The sequence below is a fragment of the Salvia hispanica genome, chromosome 5 (assembly GCF_023119035.1).
Source record: "Salvia hispanica cultivar TCC Black 2014 chromosome 5, UniMelb_Shisp_WGS_1.0, whole genome shotgun sequence".
NCBI classification, from domain to species: Eukaryota; Viridiplantae; Streptophyta; class Magnoliopsida; order Lamiales; family Lamiaceae; genus Salvia; species Salvia hispanica.
In genome coordinates this window covers 3,808,422-3,828,065 of record NC_062969.1, presented here as the reverse complement: position 1 = coordinate 3,828,065, position 19,644 = coordinate 3,808,422, and the positions used below count along the sequence as shown (strand labels likewise).

At 39.5% G+C, this 19,644-nt stretch overlaps 3 protein-coding genes across 5 annotated transcripts; 1 reads left to right on the top strand and 2 right to left on the bottom strand.

Annotated features, from left to right (window-relative positions):
• Positions 1 to 422: 422 nt before the first annotated feature.
• LOC125187560 (hydrophobic protein LTI6B-like) lies at positions 423 to 1,630 on the bottom strand. The gene is made up of 3 exons (XM_048084173.1): positions 1,360 to 1,630; positions 1,151 to 1,256; positions 423 to 707 (listed from the first exon to the last, which is right to left on the bottom strand). The coding sequence occupies exons 1-2, from the start codon at positions 1,438 to 1,440 to the stop codon at positions 1,164 to 1,166; spliced, it is 174 nt and encodes a 57-aa protein (XP_047940130.1). The 5' UTR covers positions 1,441 to 1,630; the 3' UTR covers positions 423 to 707; positions 1,151 to 1,163.
• A 3,823-nt stretch (positions 1,631 to 5,453) lies between these two features.
• Positions 5,454 to 10,894, top strand: LOC125190379 (pentatricopeptide repeat-containing protein At2g26790, mitochondrial-like). 3 transcript variants are annotated; one of them, XM_048087670.1, is made up of 5 exons: positions 5,454 to 7,888; positions 8,076 to 8,152; positions 10,003 to 10,103; positions 10,361 to 10,470; positions 10,606 to 10,894. In XM_048087670.1, the coding sequence occupies exon 1, from the start codon at positions 5,629 to 5,631 to the stop codon at positions 7,837 to 7,839; it is 2,211 nt and encodes a 736-aa protein (XP_047943627.1). In that variant the 5' UTR covers positions 5,454 to 5,628; the 3' UTR covers positions 7,840 to 7,888; positions 8,076 to 8,152; positions 10,003 to 10,103; positions 10,361 to 10,470; positions 10,606 to 10,894. The 3 variants fall into 3 exon arrangements, with proteins under 3 accessions (XP_047943627.1, XP_047943626.1, XP_047943628.1); XM_048087669.1 differs by having other exon boundaries at positions 10,361 to 10,514; XM_048087671.1 differs by lacking the exon at positions 10,361 to 10,470.
• Positions 10,895 to 11,358: 464 nt separating this feature from the next.
• On the bottom strand, positions 11,359 to 14,648 carry LOC125189241 (biotin carboxyl carrier protein of acetyl-CoA carboxylase 2, chloroplastic-like). The gene is made up of 7 exons (XM_048086537.1): positions 14,558 to 14,648; positions 14,005 to 14,091; positions 13,720 to 13,807; positions 13,325 to 13,628; positions 12,994 to 13,065; positions 12,115 to 12,180; positions 11,359 to 11,667 (listed from the first exon to the last, which is right to left on the bottom strand). Exons 1-7 carry the CDS (start codon positions 14,646 to 14,648, stop codon positions 11,644 to 11,646), a joined length of 732 nt encoding a protein of 243 aa, XP_047942494.1. The 3' UTR covers positions 11,359 to 11,643.
• Positions 14,649 to 19,644: the final 4,996 nt, after the last annotated feature.

The following is a 19,644-nucleotide window of genomic DNA, read 5'->3' as shown; positions in this document are numbered from 1 at the left end:
ATATTTGGATTTACATGGAAAAAGAGCATGACTCTCGATTTGCTTTATTTATTTGATCTTTACAAAGTGAGTTGTAATATGAGTCTATATTGTTGGATAAAAAATTCTTAACTAGAATGTCCAAACACAATCTGGATACTTTTATGTATTTTGAACAGGTATGTTTATATTCAGTCAAACATCAAAACGACACCGTTTAACTATTTTTCAGAGTATCAACATGAGTATATTTTCGGACATCAAACAAAATCCTTTTGATGCGAAGCAAAAATGTTTTTTTGAAAGGGCTCTCTTGTGCTCTTACTTTGATATGAATGATTAATAAGGACGATATTTCTCTATAAAAATATAAAATTATTCGCACCCACTTTTCTTTTTATTGGACCACGTATTAATAGTCTCATTACCAGATTGAACAACAATTGGCACAACAAATAAAAGATAGTCAAACTTTACTAATCAAATCAAGATAATCATAAAAATTGCAAACACAACCAACAATAACTTATACTTACATCTGTATGAAACACGTCGACACAAAGAACACTAAATAAGTAACTACACGACACATTACAAACGATGATGTCAAATGAGATCTCCTAAAAAATCAAGAGACTTTAGAAAAAAAATTCAAACACGAATATGTTTTTTAATCCATATATTTTGCAAGCACATCAACAAGAGCCTCCACCATTTGAATCTCTCACCTGCCAAAAAGATCGCACAATAACATTATTTAAAAGGCGAATAATTTTACATTTGAAAATGCATATTAAGCTTTATTGTCTTAAACTTTTATATTTGTAATATAGTCCGAGCTATACTATAGCTATTCTGTATGCACCATCGCCCATACTTCTTACCTAGTTTTTCTAGAGGTTAAATTTCAATTTTCCAGGGCTAGCTAATATAATCTATTAACTCTACGATAGAAATTTAGGCACACTATTAATGTACCGTGTTATAATTATAGCTATGCTATCCATTTAATTGACTTTGTAAATAAATTGAATATAGACTAGTTTAATTTTAATAGATTTTCAATCAACACTATCCATTAAAGGGGTTTCAAAATAATACTATGAATGAATTGTTATTTAATTAAGTATATCAATATCCATTTATAAAAATGATACCAAATAAAAAATACCGTGGTAGAAGTACTAATTCGAATCCTTTGTGATGGCATAGACAGCATATATGATTCCAGGAATATAACCAAAAAGGGTGAGCAGCAAACATATCCAGAATTCATGCTGCATATAAAAATCAAACCATTTAATCACAAATTAATCAAAGTAAATGAAATATTAATCATAAGAGTACTAAAATAAGTTTAAAAAACACAAAATAGTTTACCTTGCAGCCGAACTTGAGGAATACACCAAGAGGGGGCAAAATAATTGCCACAATAATATCAATACAAGTTGCTGCCGCCATTTTTCACTTACTTTCTTCTGATAAAATGAAACAGACTAATTTCCTTGGATTTGAGTTGGAGATTATAACCAAATTTCCAAAGTTAGGAATGAAATTTAAGAAAGGGGGCTATGGTTCAATATATAGTAGAAAGCAGAAGCAGCGCCACGTGGCTAGTGAGATATTTCCATTCATTTTTTCTTTTTAAAGTAACAAAGTCACATGAGAGGATGCTGCGTGAATTATTATGTACTCAATATTAATACTAGTAATATGGAGTAGCATTTTATTGTTTTGTTTTACTTTTCTTTTCTTTTCTTTTGTGTATGAATTTGTTAAGAAGCATAAAGAGGATTGGATTCTAGGATGCTTACAGCTCATCGCTTAGCTTTGCCAGAGCTTTAGTTATACTGTTTTGCACTTGTCAACGATTCTAGTATGGAGTTTTCTTAGTGATGTGGATGATCCGCGATGTGTCGTGTAAATTCATTTTCATATGATGATATAAAATAGCTTACCAATTATATGTCATTTTAAGATCTTACTCTTGTGCCACTTTTCTACTAATATTATTGTGTATAAAGAAATCTACAGAAACATACATCCATACCTCCCGAAAATTCAAATCTGTTTAATTTCATAACAAGGTAAAAACCATGGAAAGATATTTGATCTCATGCATACAATAGTTGATAATTAAATTTTGTTAAATAAATACTGTATGCATTCAAAACGCAAACATTGTCGACTGTCGACTGTTGTACAGTAACTTATAAAGGTATTTAATGTATAGTGAACATTTAAAATATACATTATAAATCAAACATCGTAACTTATTAATTGATGTTTGAATGAATTGCTAAATGAAGAAATGTTATTGCACAACAAAAATCACGCGGATTACCAGCGGACATTTCTGATACCAAATGCCTCAATTCCATTGATAAAACTAGTTACTAGCTGATTAGTAGTTGGATTGACGCCATTGATATTTACCTCGCTGCCAAAATATTGTGCATTTTATATAGAATTTATTATAAACGTATACTAGTACTATTAGTGACAACCACATTCAAAACAAGGCTATTTCATAGTTGAATGTCTATGTATGTGTGTGTGAGTTGTTCAAGCGATAGAGAGGTAATGTTTGAGGCCAAAGGTCTCGGGTTCGAGTCCTATACTAGTATTAAGATTTTATCACAATATGATCTTAGTTACAAACTAAATCATACACCGATATTTATATTATAAGTATTGATATAGTACATCCCTTACGTGAACATCACCAATATTCAACGCATGTTTAACATTGTTTATGTATACTATTGTACAATGACTAAAACAAAAATGTTTAGATGTGTATTAGTTAGACGTATCACGTATACATTTATAAGTAAGATCAATAATTAAGTGCTATGAATAATCCAAATAACATAAGAAAATTGCGAAGGACCCATCGTTACCTAAATTTGGATAAGGATTGGAGAAATATGGTAGATATTAACTCAAATTTGGGTCATTGATTGGGTAAGGACTTGACGTATTATTAATAGGTACTCCTCAAATTTGCTGCATGGATTTTGCTTTCTATTATATATTCCCACTATTTCATTGAACGTGATTTTGCTCTCATTTTTAGTTTGTCCCGATCAGAATAATCAATTATTAAAAATGACAACACTTTTATCTCTACTTTATTAGTACATTTCTTTTACTTTATTCTCTCCACTTAACATATAAAATAAAATTGTACAAAATCACATGCTACTAAAGGAAGAAGTCATCTTCCTTGAAATGGAGGGAGTACTCTCTAATAATATGACGTCTTTTTTGGGACGGAGGGACTCTCTAATAATATGTTGACTATAACTCACCTAATCATGTGAAAAAAAGGTTCTATTCTTCTGTATATCAAACCGTTTAACAGATTTTAACTGTGCAAACAATCATTACAATACTAAAATCCAGGTTCTAAATTGTTATGCACTCAAAAATACAATTGCAATTCTTTTGCGAAATATAAAGCGAATCCAATCGTGGGTAGTCTATTGACTATTAGATTTTAAATTTGACTAATTGTTTCATAATAAAGAATTAATTTAAGAGATTGCATTAAAATTTAATTCTAAAATGAGTGTGTCGGTACTTTGCCTCATTGTGGCAGCCAGCAGACTGCCGACAGAGTGGAGATAACATTACTTGATTTGTTCTCTTACGTTAACAGGCTGGAAAATACTTCAATACTTTTTCGCCACGTGTCCATCATCCAACGGCTTATAACGAAAGTGAAAAGCACGGCATCTATTTAGGAACTAATAATCGTGACGCTTTGCCAAAAAATTGTTAATTAGTGGAACTAAAACTTAATTTAATGTGTGATTTAGTGAGAGGGACCTTCGTTCCAACAATTACTTTTTATAATTATAATGATAGTAATTCAATTATAATGTTTATTTAGGACAAAAACAGTTATATGCGTGTGATCCGCAACAATATATAATTAGTAGGTAGTTGGATCATTAGTGATGAATCGTAACATTGTCATTCGAACAAATGAATTTGCATATCTTGCAATTTCATCTATCTGATGCAAAGTTTGTACTTATTGCCCTATGGAATTATCAACTTCACATAGTATTGAATCAAAGTTGCAACTCCAATTTCGATTAAAAGTGAAGAGAAGGTGAATTAATCAGCACAATTATATTGGAAAAATTAACAAAGTTAATAGTTCTATTAAATTAAGGTTTAATAAATAAAAGCTATGGAATACATTTTTCTTATTAACCTTTAATTAAGGAAAAACCACATATTATTCCTTTTCATTATTAGTTAGAGGAAGATCAAATTTTAGATATTGAAATATGGGCCAAGGAATCCAATACGCATTGAAGCATTCATATCGAATCTTCCACCCTACTTTAAACCCCAATTAAATAAGGAGTATTGTATAAACCACTTGATAAATGATCACAAAAGGTGTAGTACTCCATATTTTTTTCGCTACAATGAGCCCGGCTCAAGTAGTCATGGGCTAGGGCCAGGTAGTACCAAAAAGAATTTACAATTTTTTGTTTTCAAAATGTCCATCCAAGTGAATAAAGATAAACTGTTACAAATTTAAATTCAGTATGTTCTACCAGTTACCACACCAGTAGTATTTTTTCTCATCTATCAACTATAGTTATGTCAATTTATCATGAAACTCATTGATTGGTCTAATTAAACAAACAATAAGTCTATTTATCTCTAATTAAAAATAACATTCGATCCATGCCAAATATACCCAATCCCACTTTATAAATGGTCATGGGCTAAGCGTGGTTGATAAATGTTTGAGCAAATGTACTAATCCGGATTTGGGCCAAGACACGACAAATTGTGGTCAAATTATCCATAAAAATGTAATTCGATTAAAGTAAGTACATGCTTCATTATCCACTTATAGAAACTTGAAACTTTGCTATGGCATAAGAAAATATTCTATTCATCCGTCATTAAGAGTCCCGTTTCACTTTTACTATAAATGATAGATACATCTCATATTCAACTAATTTACCCCACTCACATTCTATTATACTCAATCTGTCCTATAGTACTCGCACTTTTCTATTTCAGTTCATCCCAACTATTTACATTATTTCTATTTTAAAGTAAGAATTAAAATATTTATCTAATAAATTAGAATTAATTAAATATTCTATATTAAATAATCCTTATTACACTTAAAATATTAATTTAATTTACTAAAATATCAATTCATAAATTTATGACCGAAAATACTTCTATTGTCTATTTCAATGGAAAGTGGAAACCAAATTTTAAATAAAAAAAAAAACATGATGAATTTCCAAATGCGCCGCCGACTGTTAAGGCTAAGGGTTTAAAGCTGGCGGGTTTTACATTCCCGCCGACACCTCCTTCTCCTCTCTCTCTCAATCTCCAACTTCGTCCACCTTTTATCTCAATTTGCAAACGACTTCTGCCAAAATTTGAAGTTGCTCGATGCTGGTTTCTTCAATCAGGTCAGCATCTCGCCTGAATCGCTTTACATCTCTCCAATTTATTCGATTACAATCAGTTCCGTCGCTCGCTCATTTCACTCCTTATTTCTCGGATTCGGGTTCCGAGGACCCGAACTCCACTTCGAGAAATGATGATAATTATTTGGAATTGGATCCATTTAAAGTCGTTCAGATTCTGCAAAATATGAAATTGGAACCAATTTCTGCACTATCCTTTTTTAACAATCTCAAGGAGAAGGGATTTCGGCATGATGCCACATGTTACTTGGCTATGATTAAGGTACTCTGCTATTGGCGCATGGACCGACAACTGGATTGTTTATTTACAGATATTATAAACTTGAAAGGGGAGGATTTGTGTTTTGAGGTATCTGAGTTGTTGGATGCAATGGCTGAGGAGCTCAAGTCTGATGGGCCTAGCTCCCTGCTTCGGGCTTTTGACACCCTCATCAAGAGTTATGCTAGTTTAGAAATGTTCGATGAGGCAATTGGCACTCTCTTTGCAACTAGAAGGCACGGCGTTGGGCCGTGTTTGTTGTCATGCAACTTTTTGATGAATAGGTTAGTTGTGCATGGAAAAGTGGAAACAGCTGTTGCTATCTATAGACAGCTGAAAAATATTGATGTGGAGCCCAATATATATACTTATGGGATTGCAGTTAAGGCATATTGTCGAATGGGAAGTTTGGCAGAAGCTGAAGAGGTCTTTCGGGAGATGGAGGAGGCTGGGGTGGTGCCTGATTGTTTTACTTATACAGCTTATCTTGAAGGACTCTGCTGGCATGGTCTGTCAGATATAGCATATAAGCTTTTACGAGCTTTGGATGCCAAAGCTGTCCCTGTGGATGCTTATGCTTATGCTACTGTCATTAAAGGGTTTGTTAGTGAGAAGAAGCTGAAAGATGCAGAAATGCTATTACATGACATGGAAGAACACAGGGTAGTCCCAAATGAATTTTGCTATTACACTTTAATTCAGGGATATTGTGATTCTGGGGATATAGTTAGAGTTTTGGCCATCCACAACAAGATGGTGTCTAATGGTATCAGAACCAATTGTTCAATTCTCTCTTCAATTCTTCAGTGCTTGAGACTGAAAGGCATGTACACTGAAGCAATAAACCAGTTCGTTAACTATAAAAAGCTGGGCATCTATCTGGATGAAGTCACACATAATGTTGCTATTGATGCTTTTTGCAAATTGGGCATGTTAGATGATGCAAAAAGATTGTTTGATGAGATGAAGAATAAGAAACTCATACCAGATATTGTGCATTATACGACCTTGATAAATGGTCACTGTCTGGAAGGAAATATTTTTGATGCTGAGCATTTATTTGAGGAAATGAAGACAAGTGGCCTGAGAGCTGATATTATTACGTATAATGTCCTCGCTGGTGGATTGTCTCGGAATGGACTTCTGGATAAGGTGTTTTCCCTGCTGGATACGATGAAAGAGCAAGGCTTGACCCCCAGTAGTGTTACGCACAACATGATCATTGAAGGCCTTTGCATCGCAAAGAGAGTGGAAGAAGCTGAAACATATTTCATTAATCTGGGAGAAAAGAGCATAGAAAATTATTCTTCCATGGTGAATTGTTACTGTAAATCAGGCAATGCGATCAAGGGCTTTAAACTTTTCTGTCGATTGTTTAGCCAAGGAGTACTTATAAGTAATAATTCATGTGCAAAACTTATTGAAAGCCTCTGTTCGGAAGGGGAAAATAAAGAGGCCATTAGAGTTCTTGAGCTTATGCTTTCTACCGACAATGGCCCTAATAGGACAATGTACATCAAGCTTATCACAGCTCTCTGCAGTGCTGGAAACATGAAAATGGCCCAATGGGCATTCGACCAAATGGTCGGGAGAGGATTAACTCCTGATGTGGTGATCTACACCATTATGATGAATGGATATTGCCAAAGGAAACTCCTGCAGGAAGCCTCTGCTCTTTTTGGTGATATGAAGAAAAGGCACATTAGTCCTGACATTATAACTCATACGGTATTTATTGATGGGAAATGTAAAAGAACCTTGAAAATGGCTCGATCTAAAAAAGATTTAGAAGGAAACAAGACAGTAAAACAGATAGCTTCAAATTTTTTGCTTGAAATGAAGGACAAGAAATTAAAGCCTGATGTCATTTGCTACACAGCACTGATTGACAGTCAGTGCAAGTCAGGGAACCTTCAAGAAGCTGTTTCTCTTTTCAATGAGTTGATTGAACAAGGTTTACTACCTGACACTGTGGCATACACAGCCCTTATTTCTGGCTATTGCAAGCAAGGAAATGTGGACAAGGCTTTTACTCTTATGGATGAGATGAAATCCAAAGGAATACAACCAGATGACCGCACTATGGTACCATTGGTTCAAGTAATCAAAGATTCATGATAGCAAAGAGAGTGCAGATTCACCATTAAAATTTCACAAATACCCCTTGGTAAGATGTTTATGTTTCCCCTTTTTGAATGCTAAACTAGGGTTATGATTTTCACGTCCTTTCTTTTTACCCTTTAATTTTTATTGACAGACTTCTTTGCTAAATTGGATATCCTTTTAGTGACTACTGTTCAAGATCTAAAGTAAATTATGATGAATCTAATAGGAAAACATGTTTCATCATGCAGGATGGGTGTGGCTTACTGTAGCCTGAGAAATTCAATTCACGTGTGTGTTGTAGAAGAGGATCAGTTCTTGAGTTCAGGTTAGAGACCAATTTTGCCCTAATGTTTACATATTCTTATTTTTCTTGCGACTTATGAGCTACATAAGGTGTTCCTATGGATTATATGAACACTTGGAGCAATGTATCATATTGGTATGGAAAACTTGTGTCTAAGGGGTTGAAGTTATTAGTCTGTCTTGTTTTTAAATAAGTGTAGATTTTATGTATTTATTGGAGTAGACTATTTAAACCTCATCAATCGAATAGTGTTTAGAATCTTTAGGTTGTAACCATCCTTTTTTTTTTATTAATTTCGTTGAGGCAGTAGCCATCCTTGCTTAGTATGAAAGTCTTCTTTTCCTTTTAATAATAATGTAAAGAGAATAAATGCAAATGGTATTTCCTATGAACATTTTTGAGCAAACTGCTTAAAAGCAAAGCTCAAGAATGAGAGACAAATATGTTAACTATGAGTCCCTGGAAAATGGGTTTGTGTCAGTAAAAGGAAAGGGAGTGATGTGAGAGGAGACCGGGAGAGATAAGATGTAATAAAATGACTTGTATGCGCTTAATGGGCTCAGTGGCAAAATTGTCAATGTAGAACAATAGAACATAGACGTATGTGGAAAAGTATATAGACATAGTAGAGAAAAGTAGCAGGAGGTAGTATATTTCATTACTTCATAAAGCATATATATGTAGTACAAGCGACTAAACTGGACTAGGTCATATAACTGATGTGGGATACTTATTCTATAACATACTCCCTCCATCCCAAGCTACTTGATGCATTTCTTTCGGGCACGTGATTTAAGAAATTGATGTCAAAAGGTTAAGCAGAGGAAAAATAAAATACTCCCTCCATCGCATAAAAATAGTCTTCTTTTTTCATTTTGGTCCGTCCCACAAAAATAGCCCCTTTCTATTTTTGGCAAATCTTCTCTCTTATAAGGTGGGCCACATTCTCCACTAACAATACTTCAATCACTTTTTTCTTTCTACATCTCTCCTACTTTACCAATTTTGCATTTAAACTTGTGCCTTCCCGAAGTCCCTATTTTTATGGGATGGAGGGAGTATGAAAAGAATAAATTATGTGAGATAAAGACAGAGTAAAGTAGGATATATAATAATTTTTTTCCAAAAAGAAAATGGAGCAAGTAGCCTGGGACGAGCCGAAATGAAATACAATGCAAGTAGCTTGGGACAGAGGGATTAGTATATTGCACTTCCCCTCAAACTGGAACATATATATCGATCACTCGACACACACATATAATAGAATTTATTAGATACTGTCCCATGGTTGATTCTGGCTGCAATAGCATTTTTGGAAAAGCTGCATCCAATCCCCAAAACTATTGCCCCTGGACCGAGCCGAACAATGTAGCTCATTTTCTTACAAACAATGAAACAAAGCAGCAACACGGCCCTTGCTATAACATTTATAGCTTTAGCTACAAAATTTGATTGTATTGAATCACAATATTTGTACCTATTATTGTATTGTCCCTGAATCAGCATCGTTGGGCCGCACAACTAGTATATTTGGATTGTCTGAGTAGAACCTAATAGTGTTCCCGAATCCAAAGCTCATTTCTTCAATTCTATCGCTCCTTAATCACGTTTTCATGTTCCAATTGATCACGTTTTTATCTCCAAGAGTTTTGTTTAATTCAAACGGGAAAATGTTCAAGTCTTATTTAAGCAGCACGGTATTGGTATTCCAATGATAGTTTGAATAAAAACAGAACAGCATAATATCTTTTCCTTGGGTCTAGAATAGCAGTAATAACCCTTTTTTATCCATCCATCTCTCTCTCTCTCTGTCTCTCCTATCCATTGATTAGAGTATTTGTCTATCTTCTAAATGATGGTATATATGTCAGGAACAATTGGTACTCTGGAATAACTCAAGTTTTGAAAGCACCCTTTCAGGGCATCTAGCTATATTGATTTCGTCGGAAGATACTTGCCTCAACTGTCTCAGGTAATCCTTTTCAGACAACATTAGCATCATAAAGCACCTTGCTCTGGTGAAATCAAGTTCTTGTATACTATCTTACTATGTACACTCTTCCAGTGCATCTAGCTATATTGGTTTTATGGGAAGATACTCGCCTCATTACCATGGGCAGTTCTAGTGATTTAAATCATTCTTAGTTGATTTAAACCAATTTTAATGAGTTCTAGTACTTGTTTTATTTTCAAATCTAATTCCAAATTTTGCACACTGAACTTGATCAGAGAATATCCGCCCCAATTTCACCTCTGAGCATTAGGTTGTTTCTGAAATTTCGAGAAGACAGCGACTAAACAAAAACATGTTGAGCTCCAGCTTCGGCATCAAGTGACAAGTATTTCATCCTTGTTACATTTTCTGCATTGAAGTGTCAAAGAAGTACTAGCAATTTAGCATCTCTACACTGTCATTATAGTCTTGGTGTTTGCCAATCAAATCTCACTATATGATTTCTTTAATATCTATGCAGTGCATCATTGCTGCATATGTGCTTGCACATGCTCTGAAATTTGAGCAGTTGATCTTATATATACCAGCACAGAGAGGGATGTTTTCGGCAATTGAACAAGGAGAGTTGCGCTAACGCAGAATCATTATTTCTTTTTTTGCAACATGTCATAGTTTCTTTCCCTCGTTGAAATTAGGTCTCTCTCAGAATATAATACTCATTCATTATCTTGTCATAATCATTTGAAAAATTGAAAATGTTTACAATTTTTAGATACTTTTCACTTCCAGTTGCACATTTATTTTTCTCCCTCCATTTTCCATTTTCTTTTTTAATCATCAATTTCTCTCACGATATTATTCTATCGATCTTGTTCTTCCTTAATATTTTCCATCTTTTTTCTTTTTCAGTTTTCTCCTTGGATTAACAAAACTTCCAATGGGAAAGGTATTATTAAAGGAACAGATTAATGATCTGGAATTTGAGAAAATAAATAGATCGAGACAAGTATGCGTTGAAAGTCGTTGTAAGGTTCATTGTTCTACTAGATTTTGCCGTCGTTTAATAGGATTACATGATAACATAAACGCATATTATATGGCTGCTTTCAAATTTCAATACCATATAACCATAAAAAAAAATACCAATCTATATGGAAGAGATCATGCCGAGAACATGGTTAGAAAAATTCTTATCAACGACAACGATACCATAATTTTCACGAGAGAAATAGACACATATTTTACACTAACGTGTAAAAGGAAGCACAAAAAGAAAAGGAGAGAAGAAACCAAATAAAAACACTATTAACATTCAGCTCCATGGAGTTTAGTGATAAACCAAGGTTAACATAGAGAGAACAAGAGGCCACTGTGACTTTATAGCACATTTTATGTAGCAGAAAATGTGTTGTTCTCAAATATATAAGAACCGCGGCGACACAGTGACGACTTAGCTATGAAAGCATGCTTGTCATGATTTCGTCGTAAATGTCCCAAGAAGGCTGAAAAATATCATACTCTTACTTTAAGGATGGTCCTCCACAATAATCTGGGATCCTCATGGCTCGATGATAAATAAAGGCTGCAGACAGGGAATAAAATTTATGATGAACACAATGAGATGAGAACGATATTCAATATGCTGTGCGAATCTGCATTTCGCAGGGCTAATCACCCGTTATTTTAAGGGAACGATTGCAATTTTGCAGCTGATTTATGATTTTTCTTTAGATATCATCAACTAAGCTATTTGGTAACTGCAACTTAGATTACCACCATTGCTATAATTGTTGTTTTGGAAAATTTATACTACTGTTTAGTGGGTACTTAGCAACAAAAAAAGGTACAGTGATTTAGTTACAGTGTGAATCTCTTATGTTAAACATAAGTACATAACAGAAGCAATAAGAGGATTTTCTGGCACTAAAACTTAGCCTCCCCACAGCAAGGAAATGAATACATTTGTGATTAAAATTAAATATGAAGGCATGATATATGAAATAGGATGAAAAGTAAAAGAGATACGTACCGTATCCACACTGACAGGTTTCCCATCCTCAGCTAGTATCTCAACCTCAGTGCCGGACTGATCAGCCTGAATGATATCAAGAACACAACAAACATATAAGAAAAACTTGCATAGCTTGACAAGAAGTTTTTGAACATCCAAGAAATGTGTACACAAAATGTTACGGGTCCCCCGTCGGCTAGGCTGAAGGAGCATGGAGAACGACGGCTAGAGGAATTAGACGCCGACACTAGCGTGCCGGCGGAAGTACAGCAGGTGGAGCCGGCGCGGCGAGACCGATCAGAACGTCGACAGTCGAAGCGGCCAGCTCGCTATGGAGACTTCGTTCCTCGCTAGGAGGAACAGAGTATTTATTTTTGGGTCATTTAGTAGTTATTCTTGAGTCATTTAGTTATTGTATTAGTTAAGAATATTAAAGTTTATTATTTTATTCGTTGATGAACGTTAAGCTCCTTTCCGGGTTTTCTTTGTTGATTCTTTCCCGGATCGTAGGTCGAATCAACCCTAGGGTCCCTAGATATAAATACGTGTGTATTTTATTTCCTCTCTTATGAAATAAAATATCTTCACACTATCTCGTCTCTTTCTTGTGCCTCACGCACTCAAACCCTACTTTCGGCGCCGGAGCTGATCGACGGGCAAAGATCCCGCGACGTTCGACGCGAAATCTATCGTTGAGGAACTCTCTCCTTAACACAAAATCTTTGAACTTGTCAGGTTCTAGAAACTACACTAGAACTACTGAATTGCATTGCAGGCATAATTTTCCAAGCAATATGTCTTTTCTGCTGGTGCATCTCTTGCTGATTTAGTCATGATCTTTCATCAGCGAGAAAGAATGTAGACACAACATCTTGATTCTGAGGTGTAGGAGCTTACCTCAATATCATTCATCAGTTTCATAGCTTCGATAATGCATATTACTTGTCCTTTCTGGACCTTATCTCCGACCTGTAAAACCAACTCCGAGTTAGCATATAAAGTACTATAGCAACAGAATCCAAAGAGAAAGCACTTTATAATAAAAGAGCAAATTATGGTTATGAACTGGCATGTACTAGTGATTTTGAACAACAACAATATTTTTATTTCCATTAGATTCAATACACAACATCTGAGAGAGATTTTATGGGACAAATCACAGAAATTCAAAGTTTTTCAGTTGAAAAACAAATAAAAGCAAATATATACACAATAGGACTAAACTAACCTTCACAAAAGGAGGAGCACCAGGTGCAGGAGAGCGATAAAAGTTTCCAGCCATTGGACATTTGAATGGGGGATGTGAAGACTTTGGCTTTTCTGGAGCCGGTAATGCTGGAGGTGAAGGTGTTGACGAAGCAGGAGCTGGTACATTTGTTGTAGGTGAAAATGTAGCCTGCGGGGTAGGAGGTGGGGCGTAAAATACTGGAGCTGAAGTTGAAGGTTGTGGCAGTGCTTCCTTTTTCCTTATAACCAGCTTGCAGTCTAAATGCTTAAGCTGCAACTCCACAATATTCCTCGAATCTACAAGTCTGGCCATTAAAAAAATATACTACTAATACTTTAATAATGGGTTAGAAATGATAGAGTGATTTACGCGAATAACTGAATAAGTATACACACTTGATGAGATCGGATACTTGATCCATAAAAACTGAAATGGATTCTGCATCTGGGATTTCATATTGGCTTTTAGATTCTTTGAGCCGTTCTGTCACAAGTGATGTGTTTTCTATAAGTATTAGCCTAAGTTCATGGCAGCATCAAGCAGTAGACTGGAAGAAGGGATGAAGGAAAGAGGACAATTGATACGGAGGTCAACCCAACTCCGATCAAAGAGACACCGGAGGGTGAAGCAGAAACAGAGGAAGGAGCAGAAACAGAGGAAGGAGCTGGAGAGTTCATTACCTCGGAGGAAGAGGTGCGGGCGGTCGATATCCAGAAGTTCAACGACCGACCGAGGAGGCAACCAAAGCCGGTGGTCAGATACGGCGACTTCGTGTCACGCTGAGAAGACCATGCTGATTTAATTTTGTTTACTTTAATATTAGTGTTTTTGGATATTTGTTTTTGGCCTTTTGGACTGTTTTAATTAATTATTTGAGTCGAGCCCAATAAGCTCCTTTCCGGGTTTTCTTGGTGATTCTTTCCCGGATCGCAAAAGAGAGTCGAATCATCTAGGGTCCTTAGAATATAAAAGGGAGCTATGTTATGAATTGTCTATCAAGAAATAACATATTTTTCCAATTTTCTCGTCTTCTTTACTTTTATCGCAACCCTAATATTGGAGCTGATCTCGGGGAAAGCCCGGGACGTCCACCGTATCTTCTCGCCGTCGATCTCTCATCGACGTCGAAACGTTGTTAAGGGGGAAATCCCTTAACAATTGGTGCTTCCATTGTTGAATTCATGACAGGTACTCACTTAGGCATGGGCCGAACAGACCCCATGTGTTCCTTACCGGTGGTTACAGATCCGGTAATCTCACTGGCCACCGATCCACCACCCCTGGATCCCGTCAAGACTTTGCTCGAACATTTGGTGGCTAGCATGGCTAGGTTTGAAGCCAGGATGGATGACTACGATCGCAGACCACCCTCGACACGCCACCCGTTCAGGCCGGAACCGGATCCCCCGTACCCTCGTCCTATGCAGCGGTCTCTCGAGGTCACCATGCCCAGTATTCCCCATTTGTCGGCAGTAAGTGTCACTATGCCATCTCTGCCGCTACCAGCGAGCGCGCCGTTCCTTGGGTTTCATGATGGTGTTCGTCACAACCCTAATGGGCCCTCCACTTCGCATCGTCCTAATACTGGGCTGCGTCCTTTTCCGCTGGAACAACACACATCGTGGGATTTCCCTTCCTCGACGCGTCCATCACCAGCAGGTGACTCATGGGGGATCCGACCCCAGGAGCAGCAGTTTCGGAGCAGTGGATCAACCTGGGAATTGTCGGGTCAACGACAGTCGGTGAATACTCCGTTTCCGGACAAGTCGAAGGGGTTGGAGATGAAACCACCACGTTTTGACGGCTCAAATGTGGTAAGTTGGATTTCACGAGTTCAATTTTATTTCGATCACCACGGACTACCTGATGATTATCGTTTGCATTATGCGGTAATGCTTTTTGAACCCGCGGTGGCGGAATGGGTTTTTAATTATCGCGACGGCAACCCGATGGCGAGGTGGAGTGATTTTTTGGAGGATGTTCGCCGCCGTTTTGATCCCAAATGCTTTGTGGATTATTTCGGGGTGTTGGCCAAGTTATGTCAGACCGGGGCGTTGGAGGATTATAACAACGAATTCGAGGGGATGTTGAATAGAGTTCGAGGAGTTCCGGACAGCAGATTGGTGACCCTATATGTTGAAGGGCTACAACAGCCGGTCAGAAACCAGGTCAAATTCCAATATCCTCCATCAGTAGCGGCTGCGATTGCTCTAGCCTTGGAATTCGATGCGGCTATTGACAAGCAGCCAGCCCAACCAGTCGGGCAGCGCCGACCTTGGCAGCCTCGCGAGAGCAGAAATCAGGCGGGCCCCCAACCGACACAGCTGGCACTACCCGATCCTCATATAAACCGCACCGGACCAGCACCGTCGAAAGGGTCTGATTTCGCCGGCCTGCCAGTGCTGCGATTGACCGGGGCTCAGAAGGCGGAACGCACACGGCTGGGGCTGTGCTGGTATTGCCCGGACAAATGGGTGCCCGGCCACGTGTGTAAGAAAACATTTCTGGTCTATATGAGTATGGACGATGACGACTCGATAGTAGAGGAAGAAGCGCCGCGTACTGAAGATATAATCACAGCTGACTTATCACATATTTACGCTATGAAAGGGAGGCCACGTTCAGACTCTATGCTGCTCCAGGGACAGATTGGCTCCGAGACCGTACAGATATTAATCGACACAGGTAGCTCTCATGATTTTCTTCACCCCAGGATAGCGGAGAAGTTGAAGCTGCCGCTGACTGCAGTGCGGCCGTTCCGCGTTTATGTGGGGAATGGTGAATCATTGGTATGTGCATTTGCAAGTGTGGCGACGGAAGTGAGGATTCAGGAGGAAACCTTTACAATCACACTGCACATTTTGCCAATACATGGCCCAGACGTGGTGTTAGGTTTGGCGTGGTTACGGTCCTTGCGAAGGGTCACGAATGATTTCGTCGCTGGCACTATTGAATTTGTCCGAGATGAAGTGCCTGTTTGCTTGAAGGTTATTCCTACAGAATTGCGTGAGGTCTCGCTTCGTTCAGCATCTCTGTTGCTACTACATTCGACCGACGCGCACGCCTTTGAGTTGGTGGAACTACCTCCTGACGCGGGTAATACCAACGTGGGTGCTGTTTTTCCCGCTGATCTACCGGCGGAGGTACTGGCGGTATTGGAAGAGAATAAATCAGTTTTCCAGGTGCCATCCGGGATGCCACCTATGCGCCCTTTTGATCACAAGATACACTTGTTGCCGAACTCGAAGCCGGTGAATGTCCGCCCATACAGATACCCTTATTTCCAGAAGACTGAGATCGAGCGTCAGGTTAAGGAGATGCTTGACACGGGCATTATTAGAAGAAGCCAAAGCCCCTTCTCATCACCGGTCCTCTTAATCCGAAAGAAAGATGGCTCGTTCCGATTTTGTATTGATTATAGAGCTTTGAACTCTGCTACAGTGCCGGACCACTTTCCCATCCCGACGACAGATGAGCTGTTTGATGAGCTGGGTGATGCACGCGTCTTCACTAAATTGGACTTACGCGCCGGTTATCATCAGATTCGTATGCACTCTGCAGATGTGTTCAAGACTGCTTTCCGGATACACGATGGCCATTTCGAGTTTCTGGTGATGCCGTTTGGGCTGACAAACGCTCCTTCAACGTTCCAAGCTGCAATGAATGAGATATTCCGGCCCCTTCTCCGCCAATCAGTTATTGTATTCTTTGATGATATTCTGATCTACAGCCCGTCGTTGGACAGTCATACTCGCCACTTAAATGAGGTGTTATCTATCCTTGCTTCGCATAGTTTTTTTGTTAAATTGTCCAAATGTACTTTCTGTCATTCTACTGTGGATTATCTAGGGCATTTAATCGAAGACGGGCAGTTGAGGGCGGATCCAAAAAAAATTGAGGCTATGGTCGCTTGGCCCATTCCTTCCACGATTAAGCAGTTGCGAGGGTTTTTGGGCCTGACGGGTTATTACAGGCGATTTGTCGCGGGTTATGCTTCTATTGCAGCCTCCTTGACAGAATTGCTCAAGAAGGACGCGTTTCAGTGGACGCCAGCGGCAGAGGAGAGTTTTAATGCTCTTAAGACAGCGATGACTTCAGCCCGGTGTTACGATTACCAGATTTCTCTAAGACATTTTATTTGGAGACAGATGCCTCCGATTTTGGTGTGGGGGCTGTGTTGTTGCAGGAGGGTCATCCCTTAGCCTTTTTCAGTAAGAAGCTTGGCCCGAGGCGGCGTGTCACTTCGACGTATCACAAGGAGTTGTATTCTATCGTCGAGGCAGTTGAAAAGTGGAGACAATACTTATTGGGAAGGGAATTCGTGATTCGCAGTGACCAGAAGAGTTTAAAGGAGTTGCTGCAGCAGGTCATTCAGACACCGGATCAACAGTTGTATGTCCGGAAGTTAATGGGGTTTAAATTCCGGATTGAGTACAAGACGGGCGCGTCGAACAAGGTGGCTGATGCTTTATCGCGCCGTGACATGGAGGTAGAGGAAGCTGGTGCAGATGCAAAGCTGCTGTCCGCAGTGAGCCACCCTATTCCAGATATCATGGAAATTTTGAAGGAGGAGAATAGGACATTGGGGGAGTTGTTGGCGCTGCACATTGCGATTAAAGTGGGTACTGCCAAACCCCAATTCTCGGCGGTGGATGGTTTGGTGTATTTTGGCCGGCGCATTATGGTGGCTAAAGCTTCATCGGCAAAGGAGGCCCTACTTTATGAACATCACAGTACCCCACTGGCGGGCCACCCGGAGATTGAACGTACATTCCGTCGTTTGGCCGCTTCGTTCTTTTGGGATCATATGCGCAGGGATGTTAAGCGATTTATCGCGGCATGTTTCGAGTGTCAGACGACGAAATATTCAACCCAGAAGCCGGCAGGTCTTCTGCAGCCATTGCCGATTCCGTCTCAAGTCTGGGAGGACGTTTCTATGGATTTCATCACTAGCCTACCGCAGTCCCGGGGGTATACGACCATTTTAGTGGCGGTCGATCGGTTGTCGAAGTACGCGCACTTTGCGCCCCTTCCGGCGAGGTTTGATGCGTGGCGGGTGGCTAACCTTTTTATTGACACAGTGGTTAAGCACCACGGGTTTCCAAAGAGGCTGGTGTCGGACAGAGACCCCTTATTTTTGAATGAGGTGTGGGAGCACATGTTGCAATTGAGTGGAACTAAGCAGCATTTTACTACCGCCTACCACCCCCAATCGGATGGCCAAACGGAGGTGAGGAACCGGGGTCTAGAGCAGTATTTGCGTACATTTGTGGCTGATCGTCCGTCGAAGTGGGCGAACTTTTTACCGTGGGCAGAGCTCGCCCTAAATTGTTTCTACCATGAGGGGTTGGGCACTTCTCCCTACCACGCTCTTTACGGTCGAGAACCGCCGGCATTGATTGCGGCACCTCCCTCGGCAGCGACACCGCCCGACGTAGCTCGGGACATTCGGCAGCGGGGTGAATTAATTGTGACATTAAGGAGAAACTTAGAGAAGGCCCAGAACCGTATGCGAACCACGGCTAATCGCCATAGGCGACACTTGGAGTTTAAGGTGGGGGATCGCGTTCTCTTGAAGCTGCAACAATACCGTCAGCATTCAGTTGCTCGCCCTATCTCGGCTAAGTTAGCTCGCCGATTTTATGGTCCATTCGAGGTTCTTGAACGCATAGGCCCGGTTGCTTACCGGTTGAGATTACCAGAGGGTAGCAGGATCCACGACGTGTTTCATGTCAGCCTATTGCGACCGTTTGTGGAAGGGTCGCAGCATGCGACGCAGGATTTTCCAGTTGTGTTCGCAAGGGGACAGCCCATTTCTCGCCCAGTTAGACTGCTGCAGCGTCGCGTGGTGTGGAGCGACGGCTCACCGACAGAGGAAGGTCAGTTACAGTGGAGTGATGACGGGGGCGCAACTCTGACTTGGGAGCCGATGGAGTTGATTGAGAAGCAATTTCCAGACCTCCTTGTGGACAAGGATCTTCTTAACGAGGGGGGAGTTGATACGGAGGTCAACCCAACTCCGATCAAAGAGACACCGGAGGGTGAAGCAGAAACAGAGGAAGGAGCAGAAACAGAGGAAGGAGCTGGAGAGTTCATTACCTCGGAGGAAGAGGTGCGGGCGGTCGATATCCAGAAGTTCAACGACCGACCGAGGAGGCAACCGAAGCCGGTGGTCAGATACGGCGACTTCGTGTCACGCTGAGAAGACCATGCTGATTTAATTTTGTTTACTTTAATATTAGTGTTTTTGGATATTTGTTTTTGGCCTTTTGGACTGTTTTAATTAATTATTTGAGTCGAGCCCAATAAGCTCCTTTCCG